The 22582-nt window shown below is 39.8% G+C and overlaps 1 protein-coding gene across 4 annotated transcripts in view; it reads right to left on the reverse strand.

Annotated features, from left to right (window-relative positions):
- Positions 1-1000: 1000 nt before the first annotated feature.
- The window catches only part of Zdhhc9 (zinc finger DHHC-type palmitoyltransferase 9), a 37694-nt gene continuing 16112 nt past the window's right edge, over positions 1001-22582 (reverse strand). For 3 of the 4 annotated variants that reach the window (XM_060375539.1, XM_060375537.1, XM_060375538.1), the window contains exons 4-6: positions 20776-20934; positions 11086-11223; positions 9309-10212 (exon numbers count right to left, since the gene is read on the reverse strand). In XM_060375539.1, the coding sequence (XP_060231522.1) occupies positions 9839-10212; positions 11086-11223; positions 20776-20934 (671 nt within the window). In that variant the 3' untranslated portion in view covers positions 9309-9838. Of the gene's footprint in view, positions 2607-7042; positions 7140-7508; positions 7613-9301; positions 10213-11085; positions 11224-20775; positions 20935-22582 lie in introns of those variants that run through there. The other variant, XM_060375540.1, reaches the window with a different exon arrangement.

Consider the following 22582-nt stretch of genomic DNA (forward strand, 5'->3'; position numbering starts at 1 on the left):
GAAAGAGAGCAAAGAGTGTAAGGAAGCAGATTAAAAAAAAAAAAAGACAACAAAAACAAACAAACAAAAACCCAAAACATTTTCGCTAGAGATAAAAGATTTTCATTTTGATTCTTCCCACTAGAAAGAGAAAGCTCTTGGGGCAGAAGAAGAGTAACTGAGGTAAGTCAAGGGAGGAAAGAAACCCACCCTGGCCCAAGAGTGGAGTTGGCCTGAGTATTGACTAGAAGGGGAGTCCTGTGGGAAATAGGCTGATTGGGGAAAAAAAAAAAAGTAACTTCCGCACTCTCTATGATTGCCCTAATTTTGGTCTAACTGAAATCTCACTGTAATAACAAAACTGAGAGAACAACAACAACAACAACAAAAGGAGAAACAGACAGGAGAGGAATCTGAGACAATCTCTCTCCCAATGACTCTTTCCCCAGGAATATTCGATTCAAATCTTGAAACAACCAAAATGGAAAGACACAGAGAAACCTGGGAGCAGCCAAATGTCACTAGATACAAGTAACTGCAAAGAGTGAGATAGGAGTCTTGATTATAGACCGTTTGAAAAGAAATGCATGCCATCACTTGTAGAAGATCACTAATGAAACATTTCCAAGGAGAGGCCCTGGTGAGCCTGCTTCGAAAACCAAGACCCACTTGCACATAACAGTGTCCATCTACTTCAAAAAAATATCCTAATAGAGAACGTGTTCTCTTAAGTGTAATCCCTCTACTCTCCCAGTCTTGTTCACACTGTATATTGTTTGAAAAGTCCTGTGTTCATAGTCCAGAATAAGATAAACTTCGGCCCAGAATTAAATAGATCAATGGAGAGGTTGAATTTGAGAGGTATCTATCTCTTCAACTCAAGGGTACCCTGGAAAATGAAAGCATGGGAAATAACAAGCAATCCCTTCTACCCTCCACCCACCCCCTGACCCAGCACACAAACACATTCACAACCCCATGGTGGTTCTTGAAATGGAAGGGGAAGGAGGAGGCAGGCAGCTTGCATTAGACACAGTTTAATTGCCTTCAAATAGATTAAAAGTTGTGGTTCACACCCCTCCCTGTCCCCGTAAGTCATCCAGACAAGACCCTGGCTTAAGAAAGAGAAAAACACAGGTGCTCTAGGAAATATAGCCACATATAATACATAGATCTTCTTCCCTGAAATAGTGAGGGTCCTGATCAGAGCTGCCTGGGGGTTGCAGTCCACCCCCAGGATGAAAGTGGCTCTGGGACTCTGCCGGTGGAAGTGCTGGAAGAGTAGGGCTTGGATGAAGCCCATGGTGTGGTTACCATTGCCAGAGGTGCACTGAGGCCTTGGAGTGGGATACCCGGGAGGGCAGCAGTTCTGGGCTTTCCCTCACTCAGCCAAGGCTTAATGGAAGTACTGTTTAGTCCTTTTTTTTCCTTTTTTTTATTTTTGAAGGGATGAAGAGTAGAGGAGAGTGGAGAGGGGGAGAGAGAGGAGGAGAGGAAAGGAGTAGAGAGGAGAGGAGAGCCTCTCTGTGCCTTGGCTTCCCCATTTGTGCATTCAGGGCCTTTGTAGGCCTTACACAAGAAGTCTGAGGGGTAGTGTTTAAGTGAGCACTCAGGCTTCCTCTGAGGAAAAGGAACTACCAAAGTGCAGACTTTTATTACTGCCATTCCTGCTCCCAACGGAAGCAGGAGTCAAAATAAGAAAATTAAAATGGGCTAATGAGAAAAGAGGGGAGATGAGACAGAGAGTGTGAGGGGCTATGCTGTTGGCATCTCATCAATGCTTACTGAGAATAGCACAGCCATTGAAGTTTCTGGAGAATCTATGAGAAATGTAACTTGCTTTCTCTACTATGACTACTTATGTATATCATCTAATGGGGAAAGAGTGAGATGTGGATGTTAGAGAATGCATAGAGGGAGAAAGGAGAAGCTACCAATAAATACAATACCTGCCCTATTCCAAAAGGACTGGCTGGCAATGCTGGCACTTTGTAGCCAGGAGAATCCTCCAACCTCCCTCTCCCATCCTCATTAGTATTGAAGGAGTCAAGAGCCTGGTTAGGATTCCCTGGCCAGAGGTTTCTGTGAGTGCCTCTGGACTCAGGCCACGCAGCAGCTGGAAAGGACTTCAGTCAGTCTCGAGAATCTTTAGCCCCAGAATGAGACCAATGAGCCCCATCAGGAGAGCTACAATCTGGAGGGAAGAGAAGGAGAGTGCAAGGACAGCTGTGGCTCAGACAATGGAAACCCAATACCATGCCCCAAGAGACCCATTTGTCCAGTTGCCACATGCGAGTGGTGAGTGGCGTCTTCTGCCATTGTCTTCAGTCCATAAGTTTAAAAGAAAAAGTTTGCAGCAAGAAAATGCCACTGTGCAATTGGGTGACTAAGACCAATGAAAAATAGTAATAAGGGACAGCTTAGATGCTCTCTGTCTTAGGTTGATCTTCTCCCCGGAAATCTCTCATAGCCCTAATGAAACACAAACAAAAGACTCTTCAATAGATAGGCTACTTCTCAGCTTCGGTTGCCTCCTGTGGTGGCTCTGGGGGCTCAGGAGGTGGCATCTCTTCCGGAGTGCTGCTGTCCTCTGGCATCTCATTAGAGTTCATATGTTCTGTTGAGGCCTGAGAAGTAAAAGCAAGCAGATTCAACACAAAGCTCTCTCTTAAGGTCCAAATGCACATAATCCAAAGGCATTGACTTCTTCCTTGAAAACATTTGACCATAGTGACACTAAGGCCATAGTCACCAAACTCACATCCAAGCCCAGGCTATCATTGTCTCAGCAGAATGCACTTGTGGATTATTTCAGGTCTATTCTTAACTGTTATGGACAGATGTTTATACTATTATAAATAATGATAATAACATGAGCCATAAATAATTATACGCAAGCATACCCACCACAACAGAATATTATACTGTGCTTGTCTAACAATGTCTGAGCCAATGGTTTTCAATCCCATTTCTGTCCTAACGGACAATTTATTAGAATAGTGAATCCAAAAAAAAAAAAAAAGTGGCTTTAAATGACACATACAGTTTAAAATGATGCTTAAGTGATTCTTTTTTTTTAATACTATTTATTTTTATCTTATGAGGATTGGTGTTTTGCCTGTATGTATGTCTGAGTGAGGGTGTTAGATCCCCTGGAACTGGAGTTACAGGCAGCTGTAAGCTGCCATGTGGGTACTGAGAATTGAACCCAGGTCCTCTGGAAGAGCAGCCAGTGCTCTTAACCACTGAGCCATCTCTTCAGGACCCTCCTAAGTGATTCTAAAATACATGCCCTCCTGTAGTCAACTGAGAACCACTAACCTATATTGTCATTATTTGGGACCAGTCTCATCAGAAAAATGATATTCAAGATGATGACGATAACATGTAAACATACTTACAGTCCCTTAAAAAGTAAAATAAAGGTTTAAGGGGAAAAAGAATAATAATCTTACAAAAAGTATGCACATAAAATAAGATTCTATTTTGAAACAAAGTTTAAATCTAAAAACCTATTAGAAGAAAAACATGTTTAGCTAAGTTTCAGAATATAAGACTGATACACAAAGATTAATTGCATTTCTCAATACTCTAATGAACAATGCAAAAAATGAAATTAGGAAATCAACTTCATTTACATTAATGTTAAAAAGAACAAAATATTTATGTAACATAAGATACATTTAAAACTACAGCATCAACAGTCAGGCTCGGTGGCTCATGCCTGTAATCCCAACACTCAAGGAGGCAGAGGCAAGCAGATCTGTGTGACTTTGAGGCCAGCCTGGTCTACAAAGCAAGTCCAGGACAGCCAGGGCTACACAGAGAAACCCTGTCTTGAAAAACCAAAAAGAGAATTAAAAAAATAAATAAAAACCTACAGTATCAAATAAAACCAAAGTGAATAAAAAGATAGCCCATGTTTTTTGGTAAGGGTTCCCTTCCTACTTGGCAGAGAGCTACTGTCTCACTATATCATGACATGGTAGCAGAGATAACAGTCAAAGAGACAAATCACTCTTTCTGGTATCTATCTATCTAGTGTGTGTGTGTGTGTGTGTGTGTTTCTCCTCTGTGTGTGTGTCTGTCTGTCTGTGTCTCTCCTCTGTGTAAGAGTGCATGTGGGTATGCATGTGTTGCAAGGACACTACCTCCATCTCCAGCAAAAGATAACCATGTTAATGGCTCAGAAAAGTTGTGTTATGGTGGCAATACTCCTCAAATTTATCTATAGAGTCAATATAATCTCTCAAAATCCTGGTTGGCTTCTTCAAAGAGACTAATAAGCTCTTAGTTATCCTAATGTTCATTCAGATTTCAAGAAACCAAGAATAGCCAAAACAAGCATAAAAAATAAGGTTGAAGGAATAGTATTTCCTGTTTTCAAAACTTTTTAGTGCTAAAGCAACAGAGACAGTATAATACAGGCATAAGAACAGATATATGGATCAACAGACTATAATTGAGAGGACAGAAATAAACCCACACATTTCAGTCAGTTAGTTTTTAATAACAGTGTCCAAATAATACAAAAAGGGTGACAATCTTTTCAACAAATGGTAGAAAGATAACTGTATATCCACAGATAAAAATAAAAAAGTAAATGTGTACTCTCTACCTCTTACCATGTATAAAAATTAACCCAAAATGAATCAAAGATATAATTGTAAAAGCTGAAACTACACAAATCTTAGAAAATACAGAGGAATAAATCTTTACAACCTTGGTTTAGGTAATAGTTTCTTAGACATGGCACCAAAAACGTGAGCAATAAAAGAAAAAAAGAAATGTATACACAATATTTAAAACATATGAGCTACGTCAACGGCTCAGGGCATAAGGTGCTTGCTGTGTAGACATGAGAACCTGAGTTTAATCCTTAGAACTCAGGGTATGAGAAAGCTAAGAGTGGAAGCATGCATTTCTAACCCCAGCATTGGGGAGACAGAGACAAGAGGATCATTGGAGGGGGGGATGGGTGATGCACAGGAAGCCTACTCTACTTGGTGAGCTCCAGGTCAGTCAGGGAGGCTATCTGAAAAAAAACAAACAAAAGCAAAAGCCAAACAAATGAACAAACCAACAAAAAATGAAGCTGGAAAACACTTAAGGAACACTAAAAGTTATCCACTGCTCTCCTACCTACCTACTTACACACACACACACACACACACACACACACACACACACACACACACAGACACACAGAGAGAGAGAGAGAGAGAACAAAGAAAAGATTTGAATAAACATTTCCCTTGTGAAGATACACAAATGACTAATTACATATATGGAAAGATGTATGCATCATTAGTCATCAGGGAAATGCAAATCAAAGTCACAATGAGATAACACTTCACATCTACAGAAGAAATGATCAGATAATTTATCAGATACTGCTAGTGAAAATGAAAAATGGTGCAACCACTTCAGAATGTATCTCAGCAGCGTCCCAAAAGATGTTAATGTTTTATTTATATAAATAGTTCCCACCTCTCTCAGCAATCTCACTCCTAGGAATACAGCCAAAAAAAAAAATGAAAGCATATGTCCGTGGAAAAACTTGCACAGAAATGCTCATAGTAGCATTGCTTATAATAACCAAAAGGTAGAAACAGAGTTGGTGAGATGACTCAGCAGGTAAAAGCATTTGCCAAGTAAGCCTGATGACTTCAGCTTGATCCCTGTAACCCACAGTGAGAAGAGAGAACTGATTCTTAAAAGTCATCACCTGACCACCACATGTGCACTGGGTGACAAACACATGCCTACCCTCAGACACACGTACCACATATACACACCCCATAGTAACGATAAATAAAATTTTTAAAATAAAAAACAAAATGTGGAAACAGTGAATGGATAGATACAATATGGTACATCCATGTGATGGGGTAAGAGTCTGCCATACAAAGGAACAAGTACTGTCACATGTAACACAGATCAGCATTAAAATTATTACTCCAGGGCCCGGGGAGCTCATTGGTAAAGCCCTTGCCTAACATGTATGAGGTCCTGGGTTCCATCTTCAGACCATACTCCTAAAGGTATACAAGGTTTCTTAAAGCAGAGGTTGAGGAATTTTTTTTTAACTTTTATTAATTACACTTTATTCATTTTGTATCCCCCCATAAGCTGCTCCCTCCTCCCCTCCCGGTCCCGCCCTCCCCCCCCTTTCTGCATGCATGCACCTCCCCAAGTCCACTGATAGGGGAGGTCCTCCTCTCCTTCTTTCTGATCTTAGTCTATCAGTTCTCATCAGAAGTGGCTGCATTGTCAGGGTTCTAGGTTATCTCCATGAATAGTCCTTGAGGAATTTTTTTAATTTAATTTTCTTAATTTAAAAATTTTAAAATCATACAAGTGTGAACATACTATACTCAGGAATTTTATATTTGAAATAGACACTATATGGTATGTGCATTGTATCTCAATAAAACTCTTAAAAAGAAATTTCAATGGTGGTGGACATATGTAATCCAAGCACTTGGGGAGGCAGAGGCAGGTGGATCACTGTGAGTTCAAGGCCAGCCTGGTCTACAAAGCAAGTCCAGGATAGCCAAGGCTCTACAGAGAAACCCTGTCTCAAAACAAAACAAAAACCCAAAGAAATTTCAAATAGTTTTCGGAACATATTTTATAAAGTACATCTTGACCAAGATGCCTGGGAGAATGCTCACACCTGTATAACTCAAACATGGTCCTCTGGTTGCATCTTTGCCTCTTTAACATTTTATGTTTCCCTATCTTCTATGTTCTTATCCTTCATCTCCATCAGACAGTAAATCCTTTCAGGTCAGGGCATCATTCGACTTGCTCACTCGTGTAGCCCTAGCACCTATGAAAGTGGTTGGCACAGAATAACTGCTCAACATGTGTCTTAGAAGAAATGAATCAATCTTAATCTACATCAAAGGTACACAGATCTGAAGGCAGTATCTGGGCAGCTGCAGAGACAGTGAAGCTGGAGAGATTAGGGTACAGAATCCTGCAGTTATATTTTGAAGATGTGGAGTTAGCCTGCACAGTCCCTATCACCTACACAGTGTAAGTCTGCAATACTTACTGGACTCTGTGGCAAGAGGCTACTGCTGGTCTCTTGAGTACTTGGAGGTCGACTTCCACTTTCCTCCAGTGGCAAAATACCCCTTCGATCCAGCACACTGACAGAAACAGAAGAATGAATCAAGGACTTGTCATGCATTCTTCTACCAGCTCATCCCCACTAAGCCTTGGTATGTACATTAAAAAGCCCAAACATGCCTTTGGCAATCTGTCCTGACCCCAGCACACATCTATCTTCCATTTACTCTTCTGCAAACTAGAGGATGGCACATTAACCAGGGAACAAACAAATGAAATAACCGGCCCATGGTTTTATGGCCCATGTAGATATGGTGCTATGTGTCAGTTCCCAAGAAGACCTATTTGGTATCAAGAAGGTCCGTGCAGAAGAATGCAGCAGAGCAAGTAAGATGATAGGCTTGAGTAGTTCATCTTAAGAAGCCAATGCATTTTTTTTACTCCAGTACCTGGGGGGCAACGGGCCGCAAAGCACCTCACAGCAATTTTTCACAATGTTGCCATGGCTATAGGGATTCTGCACTCGATTCTTCCCTGTCCATGATCCTTTGATCTGCAAGATAAAAGCCAGTGCTTACATTCAAGAGTTATGTTGAAGAAATACATGCAGCATGGGATGACAAAAAAGTTCAAGAGGTAGATAATGGCAATAATTACACAGTAATAGGAATGCACTACAGGTCACTGAACTGTACATTTATAAAAGTTAAAGATGTTGGGTATGATGCCATACACCTTGCATTCCCAGAACTTGGGAGGCCAAGGATGGAAGAGCCTGGGTGCTAGGCCAACCTGGTTTACATATATACATGTATTATATATATATATATATATATATATATATATATATATATATATTAACCAAATATATATATATATTAACCAAAATTAATGACAAAAATAGGGGTTAGGGAGATAGTTCAGTGGGTAAAGAAGTACACTTGTCACCAAGCCTGATGGCCTGAATCGTCAGGAATCACATGGTAGGAAGAAAACCAAGTTGTCCCCTGACATCATACAAGTACATACTGCTTAATAAATTTAGTTTTAATAGGAAAGAAATAGTTTACCATGAAAAATGAACATGTACTGTACATTTATGTTAAAATACAGTGTATATTCGAACTCACAGATATGTGACAGCATACGCAAGAACTGCACAAGTTCAAAGCAGACAAACCCCAGCATAGAGAAGGGGAAGTGAACACAAAGTCCTACCAATCACCAAGAAATTATTTGCAATTAATATCTTCTAGGAAAGGGAAAGTCAGTTTTCTCCTTATGGAGTGTCACTGGATATAACAACCACACTCCAGAGTAGGTCTCATGCCTGGGAGGAGTTGGACAATACAAAACAGATTCTATGCTTTGTTTTGGTGTTTCGTGTTTTTTGTTTTGTTTTACTTTGTTTTGGTAATTTTTTCTTGTTGTTCTAGACAGAATTTTGTCTTCTGATTTTTTTTTACTTTCTTTTACGAGAGAGAAAAAGAACATGAAGTGAGATGGGGAAGATCTGAGAGGAGTTGATGGATAGAAAAGGATATGACCAAAATATCAAAATATTTGCACAAATGTACAAATATCTTAAATAAAAAATTAATTTTAAATACAGTTTCTGCGTAAACAAATAATATAAAATCTAGACAAGTTTAGAAGATGACAAATCATACCACTAACAAAAGTGATATCTAGAAGGTAAAGTTACAGAAATTTATTTGTTCAACTATATTTTTCTCATTATCCATAATATTAACTGGTAATTCCTTAAAAGTAAATATTTATTTGGTTCAATTATCTTTCTCTGTTCCAAATTTAGAGCATCAACTAGCCCTTTTGTTGTTATTGTTTTCTTGTTTTGAGAAAAGGTCTAGCTTTGTAATTCAAGCTGGCCCAGAATAGCCTTCAAATTGAGATCTTCCTGTCTCAGTCTCTCCAGCAAGTATGGCAATTGTAGAAATGTTCCATCACACTAGAACTTCAACTAGGCCTTTAAGGACCTATAACCAGCCAAAAGACATTATGCCTATCCAACTTTCCAACCTCTTCCTAATGTTCTACAGGCATTAATCTTCAAACAGAGCTGTCTGCCTGTTCTACACCTTTATTTAAAAATCTCCCAAGCCAGGTTTCATTTCCACTTGTCTCATCTTTCCAGGCTCTGGAAACATGGTTTCCTAGCACTAACAAGAAAATGGTCACAGAGAGAAGGAAGATACACAGCAAGATGAGAAAGTTGACTCACGTCTTCATTGGTCGTCTGGTTGAGAGCCACGAGGAAAGTGTGAAACCCAGTCAATCCCACAACAGACCAGAGTGTGAAGAAGCAAATGAGGACTTCCAGAACAGTGAGGTTAGGTTAAGGAATGTTGGAGAACTCATGTGAGATAGGAAAATTAATGCTTCAGACAATATTTTTGATCTCAGTCATACCATCTTTACCTCTCAGAACCAGTATCACAAAAAGTCAAATTATCTGCATATAATTATAGATGATTTCTAAACTTCACTGGATATTTTTATGAACATTAATGCATTTCTGTTTGCTCACTACAAAGCATTTGTAGTGTGTATCACTTGCCCTGTTTGTCATTGGCTATTTGAAGAGGATATTTAGTAAGATGCCAAAGCTAAACATTGTTGGCCACCATTGTTTATGGAAATCCCACCAAAAAATAAACTTTATATATGAAAAATCATTTGGATGGTAACAAGATGTGGTTTATCCAAATCTCTTCTAAATTCCCTTTTCATAAATGTAGTCACTGCACAAAATAAGCTTTCACTGAAACAGGAGGGTAGGGTTCCCAGCAAATAGCATAAAAGTGTATTTAGATAGAGAGCAGCCAACTAGATGAATCAAGGCTGAGACTAGAAGGACTCTTGAAGGACTGAAGGCAGCCAAGACAGAGGTGAGGAGCGAGCCTCCCTTAAAGCCCTGACAATTTCCCATTCTACTTGCTAACACTAAGACTACACATGTTAATTTTAGGCTTTGGCATTTGCTGATGTCTGGAAAACTAGATAGTGGGACGACCGCAGGAAGAAAACATGCTGGCAAGCAGTTTAAGATGGCTTCACATAGACAAACTGCCAGGGGAGGATATGTTCCAGGAGTTTCTTTCAATGTCTCCAGGAAGCCAATTTTCAAGGATTCTGTGAAATTGGGAAGAGGGGCAGAAAGAAAAATTAGTGACTTTAGTCAAAACTATTTAAAAAATAAATAAAAGTGCTAGTGTCTATCCATTTCCTCATATCCCTGTCCTGTGCTATATACTCTGGTAAGAAAGAAGGTCCCGCTAGGGCAAGGATAAAGACTTTCCTCTGCACCTGCAAGTTCGTGACTGAGTTCACATTCCCCACATACTCCAGTGCAGGAATAAGCATTGGACCAGGTCCAGGGAGAAACCAAGCATTAGGTTCCCTTTCCTTTTCCCAGTCTGCAAATATGGACATGCAGTGGGATAGGAACAGAGGAAAGAAACCAGAAGTTCTCTAGAAAAACCCTTTGTCTCCCCTATACTGCTGCCTTGTGCAACATCCAGTTGAGATGTCGAGACCACGTGATTAGCTCCATACTCTACCTGTCCTTAGCAGTTTTGTGTATGTGCACATGCAGGCATGTGGGTGTGCGTTTTCCATCTCTTGCATATACCATGATCCACTAACAGGACAAAGTCCTACTACTCAACACACATATATATATTACAAGACAGAATGAGAGGGTGTATAGAGGCAAATATATAGCCAACCTTTTGGATCACTTCAGAATCATTCAGTACTCTGGATGTGACTCAGGAATTATGGGTCATCATTGGCAACAGATGGCCAGAGAGAAGGCCAGAATACTCAGTAAATATCTACCAATGTGAGCTGAGATTTGTGGTTCAGCTCAAGAACAGACGATACTACTTGTTTCTGTCTGCTCCTGAGTGAAAGTGTCACCAGAAATCCACCTTCCCCTAAGTTGCTCTGAAAGCCTTTCCCCACCCACTGTCAGCCAGTGACAGATGCTTCCCCTATACTCACTGAGGGCCACGTAGACGATGTTAAAGGCAAAGACATAAATTGTGAGGAGGGAGAGAGAGAGGATGAAGAGGTAGAAGTAGCGGTAGTTCCTCTTTCCAACACAGTTTCCCACCCAGGGGCAGTGATGGTCGAAGCGCTCTGTGGGAGAAAAAGAGCTCAATGCCAAACCCGCATAGCACCTAACCCAAAGAACTCAAGGACCTGGGCATACCTTTAATCTCAGCATCTGGGAGGTAGGGTCAGACATACCTCTAAGTTTGGGGCCAGCCTGGTCTACATAGTGTTTTCTAGGCCAGCCAGAGCTACATAGTGACACCTGACTGAGAGAGACAGAAAGACAGAAAAACAGAGAAAAAGAGACAGAGAAGGAGGGAAGAAAGGAAGGGAGGGAGAGAGAGAGGGAGGGAGGGAGGGAGGGAGGAAGGAAAGAAGGAAGGAAGGAAGGAAGGAAGGAAGGAAGGAAGGAAGGAAGGAAGTTCCCTCAATCTTGTGATGGGTAATCTTTGTTGTCACCTTGACAAAATCAGGAATCAACTAAAACTCAAGTTTTTAGGCAAACCTGTAAGGGATTTTTCTTAATTAGATTATTTGAGCCAGCAGACTCACCCTAAATCTGGGCCACATCTTCTGATGACAGTCCACTCAAAAGTACACGGAAGAAGGAACATAAACTGAAAACCGGAAGCTCTTTAGGAACCTTCCAGGGATCTAGCAGTAAATTGAGACTGCTGAGACATTCAGTCTCATGGATTGAAACTACTTACTGGATTCTTGACCTTTTCATAAGGAGACAGCCACTTTTGGATTAGCCAGACCATAGCCTGTAAGCCATCCCAATATACATGCACATATATATTCATTCTGTCAGTGATTCCTCTTTAGATAACCCTGACTAAACAGATCTTTATAACTACACTGGATATCAGTTAAAAAAAATATTTTCTCATTTTATAGATCAAGAAACAAAGGCTTTCAACAGTCCAGTATTCTGGGTTATTCTGTCAGATAAAGGACAGGGACATTGCTTTTCCCAGTAAAACCTTAGCAATTGGATCTACTAAATTCAGCAAGTAAATTTGAAAAATGAGCATTGCGAATTTTTTGACCTGTCTTTGTTAAAAACTTAAGTCTATAATACACCATTCTTAAAATTGTATGGCATTGCTCAATGAAACAGAAAGAACACAAAAACAGACTCTAGAATATGCAAGAATTTACCATCTAATTAAACACCATTATAAAAGAAAGTATGATTATATGAATAATTATGAGACAATAGGCTAATTGTGGAAAATAAGGTAACTTTTTTTGTTCATATTATTTGCCAAAAAAATCCAGGTGGGATTAATTGTTATATATATATTTTTAATATTTTTAATTATTTTTATTTTTATTAATGACAGTTTATTCACTTTGTATCCCCCCTGTACCTTCCTCCCCCCTCCCCTCCCAATCCCACCCTCCCTCTTCTCCACCCGTGTCCCTCTCCCAGTCCACTGATAAAGGAGGTCCTCCTCCCCTTCCCTCTGATCCTAGTCTATCAGGTTTCATCAGGAGTGGCTGCAATGTCATCTTCTGTGGCCTGGTAAAGCTGCTCCCCCCTCAGGAGGAGGTGATCAAAGAGCAGGCCAATCAGTTCATGTCAGAGACAGTCCCTGTCCCCATTATTATGGAGGCCACATGGACACTGAACTGCCATAGGCTACCTCTGTGCGGGGGGTTCCAGGCCGTATCCATGAATGGTCCCTGGCTGGATTATCAGTTTCAGAAAAGACTTTTTTAATCTGTTGCTCTCCTTGTGGAGCTCCTGTCCTTTCCAGGTCTGACTATCTCCCACTTCTTTCATAAGATTCCCTGCACTCTGCCTAAAGTTTGTCTATGAGTCTCAGCATCTGCCTTGATACCCTGCAGGGTAGAGCCTTTCAGAGGCCCTCTGTGGTAGGCTCCTGTCCTGTTCCCTGTTTTCTCCCTTCTCCGATGTCCACTCCTAGGCATATATCAAAAAGAGGCTCAAGTATACAATGAGGACATCTGCTCAACAATGTTTGTAGCAGCTTTATTTGTAATAGTCAGAAGCTGGAAACAGCCCAGGTGCCCCTTAGTTGAGGAATGGATGCAGAAATTGTGGTACATCTATACAATGGAATATTACTCAGTGATAAAAAAAAAAATGACAAGGAAATCATGAAATTTGCAGGTAAATGGTGGGAACTGGAAAAGATCATCCTGAGTGAGATATCTCAGAAGCAGAAAGACAAACAGGGTATATACTCACTCATAAGTGGATATTCGGTATATAATATAGGATAAACATACTAAAATCTATACAACTAAGGAAGCTAATCAGGAGGGAGGACTCTGGCTAAGATGCTCAATCTCCATTCAGAAAGGCAAAGAGGATTTTTAAAATATCTATCTATTTATGTATGTATGTATGTATTTATTTATTTATTTATTATGCATGCAATGTTTTGTCTGCATGTATACCTGTGTGCCAGAAGAGGGCATCAGATCTAGATGGTTGTGAGCTACCATGTGGTTGCTGGGAATTGAACTCAGGACCTCTGAGAGAGCAGCCAGTCTCTTAACCTCTGAGCCATCTCTCCAGCCCTGTTATAGATTTTTTTAAAACAAATTTAAATCACAAAATAATAACAAAGAACAGATACAGGACTTTCCACACATATAAGTAATGCAAGAAAACATAGAGGAAAAACCCATTTTACTCTGGAGGCAGAGACAGGAACATGTCTGTGAGTTTAAGGCCAGTCTGCTCTATATAGCAAGCTCCAGGACAGCTGGGACTAAACAGAGAAACTCTGTCTCATAAACCACTACCCAAAAATGTCTCTGACTTTAAAAAAAAATGACTTCCCATACATTAAAATGCTAGAGAGGCATTGAGGTGGCTCAATGGCAAAAGGCAGTCACTTTGCAAGCCTGGTAACTTGCATTGGCTCCCCAGAGCCAACTTTACACTAGTAAAGGTAGGATTGAATCAATCCACAAAGTTGTCCTCTGAACTCTACAAACACAGCAAGGCACAAGGCCCCACCCACATCAAACACACACACAAAGCATTCTCTTCTCTCTCTCTCTCTCTCTCTCTCTCTCTCTCTCTCTCTCTCTCTTCTCTTCTCTTCTCTCTATTTCTTTCTCTCCCTCAATAATAGAAGAAAAATTAGAGAGAAAAAACAATCATATATATGCCTTATTTTATGAAATCTTTCCAAATCAATAAAAAAAATATGCTTCCTCAAGAAAATTGCCAAAGGGTGTTAAAGGTGTTAACACGTATTAAGGGTGTTTTCTTTTGATTTTGCTTTTGAAGACAGCATCTCACTTCATAGCCATAGGGTGGGGCCTTCATTCAGTAGTATTTCTGTCCTCCTAAGAAAAGGATAAAACACTAAAAATGTATGAGCACAGAAGAAAAAAAGAAAAACAGTGTGAGAACACAGCAAAAAAGAAGCCATCTGCAAGCAAAAGAAAGAGGCCTTCTCAGAAATGCTTTTGTCACCTTGATCTTGGATTTCCCAGTCTCCAGAACTGTGAAATGTGTATATTCAACAGATTAAACAATCCAGTCTATAGTATTTTCTTATCATAACCCAAGCAAATGACCAGGTTTATAGTCAAAAGTTCACTTGCTAGATCATACAGTAATGCCACATTAAAGTTTTGAGGAGCTATTTAACTATTTTCATATTGGATACATAATTTTACATTCCTACTAGTAATGTAAAGAGGTTCTACCTGCTCCACATTCTTTTTTTTTTTTGGGGGGGGTTCAAGATAAGGTTTCTCTGTGTAGCCTTGGCTGTCCTGGAACTCACTCTGTACACCAGGTTGGCCTTGAACTCAGAGATCTGCTTGTCTTTGCCTTTAGTCTAGTGCTGAGACTAAAGGCATACACCGCCATGCCCACCCTTCTCCACATTCTTAAGATAAATATGTTTTTGAAAAGGGGTCTTGCAATGTTGCCTAAGCAGGCTTTGAACACACAATTTTTCTGCATTAATCTCCCAAGTATATGCCACTAAATCAAGCTGAGCTCAATAATTTTTATTTCATAATAATAATAATAATAGAGAATAGCATCTGATGACAGGAGACTGACTAAATAAACTAAAATATAGTCTTATAATTGATTATGCAGCCACTAAAGTAATGTTAAAGATATAGAATAGGAGCTCAGCACTTGAGAGGCAGACAGGTGGATGTCCTATGCAGTGAGCTCCAGGCCAGACAGGGCTACACAGTGAAGCTGTCTAAAACAAAATAAAATGAAATCTAACAAAAATAGACAAAAGCAAGATTAGAAACTCTTATCAGGATCTGCAGAGATGGCTCAGTTATGATTAAGAGCAACTTTTGCTCTTATATAGGATCCAGGTTTGATTCCCAACACCAACATGGTAGCTCACGATCATCAATCACTTCAGTTCCAGGAGACTGACACCCTCTTATGACCTCTGCAGGCACAAGGTATGCACATGGTGTATATACAAGCATGCAGACAGGCAGGCAGGAACACATAAAATAAATAAATCTTAAAAAGAAAACCTCTTGTCAAGCTGAGGGGATGGGTCAGTTTGTAAAGTTCTTGGCACATAAGCATCCCTGGCACTCACATAAAACACTAGACATGGGCTGGAGAGAAGGTTCTGTTTATAACAGCACTTATTGTTCTTGCAGAAAACCTGGTTTCAGTTCCTATAACCCACATGATGGCTCACAACCATCTTTAACTCCAGTTCTAAGGGGACCCAATGCCTTCTACTGACTTCATGAGCACCAAGCCTGCATGGTGCACATACATGCAGGAAAAAAAAACTCATATACATAAAATACAATAAACAAGACTAAAAGAAAAAAAAAAACAAAACATTAGGCATGGTGGCACATGCTTGTAATCCTAGGAGCAGAGATAGGAAAATCCCATGATGCCCTTGGCAAATGAGTCAAGAAGAATTTATGTTCTCCAAGTTCAAAGACAGACCCTGTCTCAAAAAAGAAAATAAGGTGGAGAGGGATCATCAAGATGGTTCAGACGATAAAAGCATTTGATGCACAAACCAGATGACCTCAGCTGAATCCGTGAGACTGACTTATAGGTAGAAGGAGAGAACCACATATGTAAATTGTACTCTGGCCTCTATATATTCTGTGGCACATAAGCACACCAGCACATATCATACACACTCACTCACACACAAACATGTCCACACACATACTCAAAAAATAAAACAAACCCTCTTATCTGTGGAGCAGCCATAAATCAGTGTAGAGATTCCTCAGAAAACTAAAAATAAAACTGGCATAATATTCAGCTCTACCACTGGGTATATACCCAAAGGAATCTAGTACATCCTCCACAGAGATACTTGTACATGAGTGTTTTCTGCTGCAGTACTCACAATGGCCAGAATAATGGAACTGGACTAGACGCTCATCAACAATGACTAAGTATGCTCTATATATAAAAATCAAGTTTTATTCAACTGTAAAGGAGAATGCATTTAATTCATTTTCAGGAAAATGGACAGAACTAGAGATGATTACGCTAAATAAATAAGCCAGGCTTGCTAAATAAATAAGCCAGGCTCAGGCAAATGCTACATGTTTTCTCTCATATGTAGAATCAAGATTTGTGTGTGTGTGTGTGTGTGTGTGTGTGTGTGTGTAAGAGAGAGAGAAAGAGAAAAAGAGATGAAAGCAGAGAGGGAAGTAATGGGGAAACAAAAGAAAGGAACAACGGTTGTTAGCCAATATGAACAAAGTATGATGGCACATATGGATGAAAATGTCATAATGAAGCCTGTTATTTGTACAGTAACTACAAAAACTTAAAGGCAGCTGGGTGCCGTGGCTTACGCCTGTAATCCCAGCACTCGGGAGGCAAAAGCAAGCAAATCTTTGTGAGTTTGAGGTCAGCCTGGTATACAAAGCAAGTCCAGGACAGCCAAAGCTACACAAGGAAACCTTATCTTGAAAAAAAATTTAAAAAACAAGCAAAAAAATTAAAGGCAGAAGATGTAGCCTGTGATAAAGTGCTTGCCTAGAATGTGTGAGGACGTTGTTCAACTCCCAGTACCACAAAAATTTAATTCAGAAATTTAAAAATACTCTTATATTATGTAATGTCCCCTTTTACAAATGAAAGGATTAGAACAAAATGTGGCAAAATAGAGTATGAGTTTAAAATTGGGTTATATATATATTTTATACCACCCATATTTTCTAATAGAAGCATATATTATTTGAATCGGCTTTTTTGAAAAAGAGGTTGAGGGCTGGAGAGATAGCTCAGTGGTTAAGAGCACCTGTTGCTGTTCCCAGAGAACCAGAGTTCAAATCCTAGACCTACATAACTGCTCACAAGTACCTGGAACTCCAGTTCTAGGGGATCCAATACCCTCTTCTGGCCTAGGACCACCAGGTACACAAGTGCTCCACAGAAACACATTCAGACAAAATACCCATGGAAGTACGATAAAAAAAAAATAAAGCGAGTTGGAGAGATAGCTCAATCATTGAAGTGTTTGCAGTGCAAGTGTGAGGACCTGAGTTAAACACACACACACAGACACACACACACACACACACCAAACTCATGTAAACAATATGAGTCACAATAGCACATATTTATAATTCCAGCACTAGAGAGGTTAGAGATAAGGGTATCCCTATGGCTTAATGGCCAGGCAGGATAGCTTTATTTGTTAAGGCACAGATCCCAGTAAGAGACCCTGTCTCTAAAAAAAAGGAGGACAACAAAATTGTCCTCTGGCTTACACACATGAATGGGCAACTACACACACATGAATACACATACACAAACACCTGAGGGAAGAAATGCTTGAGGAATAGTGAGCTGTCTACTAATCAAAAGTAAGACTGTAAGAGTAAAGATGCTAAAGTTAGCTCTTCACAGTTGATGGCTTCTGGCAGCGGTTGGGGTGAGGAAAGACTCAATTTTCTTTAAGGGGCTAGCCACTGGGAGTTTGACCATGCTCCACTGAGTATATGGGCAACACAATTTGGACTTGGGGGTTTTCTTTTGTTTTTGAGGAGTAAGGCGTGATTGGGGTGCAGTCTGAGAAATTCCCAAATAATAATAAAAAAAATGTTATGTTGGGAACAAAAGGAGTAGTATATCTCCTTGTTAGAAGGTTTCAATATATGTTGTTTTTTGTTTTTTCCAAAAGAAGAAATGTATAAAGAAAACTGCCATGCTCAAGTGGTTAGCATCACATCTAGATTCAGATTTGTAGATATAGTCTCATTTTAAGCAAACTTGCCATATAAAAATATTGAGAAAAATGTAAATTTATACAGATCTATGTTTTTAGGATATTTTTAATGCTGCTCTCAGTTTGGGTATAGAAGCCTTTCCCCACCCCACCCCCAGTGGCAGAAGTCAATGGAGACACTTACAACTGGACAAGGTCATGAGAATAAATGACTGTTGTGTGCTCAGTACTAAATGATAGATCTTATTGACCCCACTAAGGCTCAGAGAACACCATGGAAGAGGGATAGGAAAAAGTGCAACAGGCAGAGGATTTGGGACGCTGTTTTTAAATCATGACAGGACCATTGTACTCATGAACTCACAGTGACTACAGTTACCAGCACAACATCAAGCCAGTTAATAATTCGAGCATGGTCAGGTGGTGGTGACACGTGCCTTTAATCCTAGCACTGGGGAGGTGGCAGGCAAAGCCAGCCAGGTCTCCATAACGAGTTCCAGAACAGCCAAGACTACATAAAGAAACACTGTCTCGAAAAAGCCAACTTAGTATTATTATTAATTATTACTACTGTATTATTATTCCACCATGATGGAGGAGTGACTAACAATGTCCCATCTTTAGGTAAGGAGCTAACAGCAATTGATGGCTGCTGAAGGATAGGGAGATGTTTTTTCCTTAGGAGTATGGTTGCCAGATAATAAAGAACCCCCATACCCATGCACATGCAGGCAGCACTAATCATAAAAAACTAAATATGTTTTTAAAAACATGCAGTTTTAATATTTATCTCTCTGATTATTAGTAGGTGTGGACAATATTTTCATGTCAGTTAGATAAGTACATTTCCTGTTTTATGAACTGTCGATATTTCTCACAGAGCATTAGCTCTTTTTTTAAAAAAATCAGCTTGTAGAGCTAGGAGCAGTGGTGCACGCCTATAATCCCAGCACTCAGGGAAGCAGAAGCAGATGGATCTCTGTGAGTTCAAGGACAGCCTGGTCTATAAAGTGAGTCCAGGACAGCCAAGGCTGCACAGAAAAACCCTGTCTTGAAAAAGAAATTAATTTGGAAGCAGGTATAGTAGCATATGCCTTTAATCTCAGCACCTGGGAGGCAGAGACATGCAGACCTTTGTGATTTCTGGGGCAGCCTGATCTACATAGAAAGTTTCAAGGCAGCTAGGGATTCATAGAGAGACATTGTCTACCCCCAAAAAAACCAACTTATACAATTTTTTTCTTATGTGTATGGGTTTGTCTGCATGCACGTCTGCACCACATCCATGCCTAGTACCCACAGAAGCCAGAAGAGGGTGTCAGATCACCTGGAACTCAAGTTACAGATGACATCATGTGGGTGCTGGGAATCAAACCCAGGTTCTCTGGAAGAGTAGCCAGAGTTATTAACCACTGAGCTATCTCTCCAACCCCTTGTACGAGTTCTTTATATTTAAGAATATTAATAAGGAGAGGGAATTCTTCATGAAACCTTCCCATCAGATCTTATTTAAATATTATTTCATAGTCCATTTTAAATTAATTTTGATTCATAAAATCTAACCCATATATCAGTTTGGACCATACAAAGGAATATAGATCTCACCAAACTTTGCCAGAAAAACAGGCTAATAGGAAGAAAGCAAGGTTCTCAGACATGGTACACAGCAGGCGACATGTTCGAATTGCATCATTCATAGCAGCAGTATCACATGTATACCTAATGAATGAACAGCTTTATTGTCTGTGTATGATCTTCTCAAGAGTTCAGCACAAAGTGGGAAGTATGTATAACTAAGCCACATATATGCACATGGCACCACAGACCTTGTCTTCTGCACACCTATACACATGTAGTAGGAACAAAGACATTTTACAAATAAAAAAGATGAAGGCTTGGACATCATACCTGGTCAAGCATCATCCATCTCATGTCAATCACACAAACTCACATAAAGGCACTTCGCTGATATCATCTGTAAAATGTGGGTGATCCTTGTTTCTAGGGATTGTTATGGGCCTTAAATGAGAGCCAGGAAAAGCAATTGGCACAGTGCTTAGTACATAGTGGGAACACAAAGGTCACCTCTGCCATAGGTATTCCTCAATACTGCCCTCTAGTGGATGGTGGTATTCTCCTCCTTTGTAAACCAGACCACACCTGACATGGATCCACTAGAGGAAACTTTAGATTTCCCAAACAGGTATTATTCCTCACTTATCAAAGACATTTTTTAGACCATATCTCCATACGTACAATTACTCTTCTGTTGTGCAGGAGATTATTTTTCTATCTAAATCTATCTGTTTCTCCTCTGACTCTATCTTCTCATTCCCAATGAATTATCCCAAGAAGTACTGGCCACTCAGGACCTCTCAGACCCCTTGTTCAACTAAGCCTATCTCTCAGTCACCATCTCTTTGGTTTTACTCACCCACACAGTTGTCACAGATGCTACAATGGGAGGCCCTGGGAGGGCGGAAGATCTTGCATGTATAACAGTATTTCAGTTTCACAATCTGGTTGTTTATCTGGAAATTCTTAATACGAGGAGGTGGTCGCTGGCCCTGTGGCACCGCACCATTGGTGGCTTCTGTAAGTCAGTAAAAGAACTCTAATTCAGTGCTATCCTTTGTTTGAGTCCAAAGTCTCATCACCTCTCCAAAGTTATAGAGGCCATAAAGTGCTCCTCTTTTCCAGACAAGTGCTTCTAGAGTAGACTCTCAACATTACACAGCATGCCCCACATGTCTACTGAACGCCATATCATTCTGTGATGTGACAAGGTGTTTCTTCAGCAGTGTTGGGTTTGGGGACAGGTTGATTACAAAGAAAAAAACTTCAAAATAAAAATGGTAAGAATCTGAAATGAGAGCATCTAACTTGACTAATAATCAGATAAATTAAATTAAAACATAGAGCCAGGCAGTGATGGTGCATGTCTTTAATCCCAACACTCAAGAGGCAGAGGTAAGTGAATTTCTGTGAGTTTGAGGCCAGCCTGGTCTACAAAGCAAGTCCATGACGGCCACAGCTGCACAGAAAACCCTGCCTCAAGAATCAATAAATAAATAAATAAATAAGAAATAAAATAAAAAATTAAGTAATACATAGTCTATCGTGTTGGTCACATACCTTTCATTACGCCCAGCATTCAGGAGGCAGAGGCAAGCAGATCTCTATGAGTCCCAGGCCAATCTGGTATATATAACAAGTTCCAGGCCAACCAAGGCTACACATGAGAACCTATATAAAAAAAAAAATTAAAACCCAAAAGCACTATTTCTTCCTACTATAATTAAGAAATATTAAAAAGCAGATAAATATACATTATACACAAAAGGTGAAATTTATCTTATCAGTGAACAACACATTAGAAGCTACCATTTTTTTTAATGTATATGCTCCGCAACCTAGTAATTCTGCTAGCAAAATTCAAAGAGAATTACAAAGCATGGTTATACAAGAGTATTTTAATAGTGTCCTTCTCAATAGTGAAAAGTGCCAGCATGGCAGCACATGTCTGCTCTCAAAGCATTTAGGAGCTATGAGCAGTAGGATCAGGAATTTGAGGACTAAGCCTTGGCTACATGAGACCTTGTCTTAACAACAAACAAAAAACAAAGTATAAAGGGAAAAGACATGCTCAAATTACATGATATACTAATATGAAAGTATCCCTGTGAAACCTAGTGCTGTAGAGAATTAATATATCAATTAAAATAATATTTCAAGGGCCTAGAGAGATGGCTTTTTAGTTAAGAACATTTGCTGCTCTTACAGAGTACCCAGCACCAATATGGCAGCTCACAACTGTTTTCTTTTTTTTTAACACCCTTTTTTAAAATTTATTTACTTATTATGTATACAATATTGTGTTTGCATATACACCTGCCTGCCAGAAGAAGGCACCAGATTTCAGTATAGATGGTTGTGAGCTACCATGTGGTTGCTGGGAATTGAACTCACGACCTCTGGAAGAGCAGCCAGTGCTCTTAACCTCTGAGCCATCTCTCCAGCCCTCACAACTGTTTGAAACTCCAGTTCTAGGGATCCAATGTCCTCTTCTGCTTCCATGGGCACTGAATGCACACAGTACATTTACATGCATGCAGACAAAACACTGATATACATACAATAAAAAGAAATACATCTTTAAAAAATTGTTTCAGCCAGTGTGGTGGCACACACCTTTAGTCCCAGCACTCTGGGAGGCAGAGGCAGGCAGATCTCTGTGAATT

The sequence above is a fragment of the Meriones unguiculatus genome, chromosome X (assembly GCF_030254825.1).
Source record: "Meriones unguiculatus strain TT.TT164.6M chromosome X, Bangor_MerUng_6.1, whole genome shotgun sequence".
Taxonomy (NCBI): domain Eukaryota; kingdom Metazoa; phylum Chordata; class Mammalia; order Rodentia; family Muridae; genus Meriones; species Meriones unguiculatus.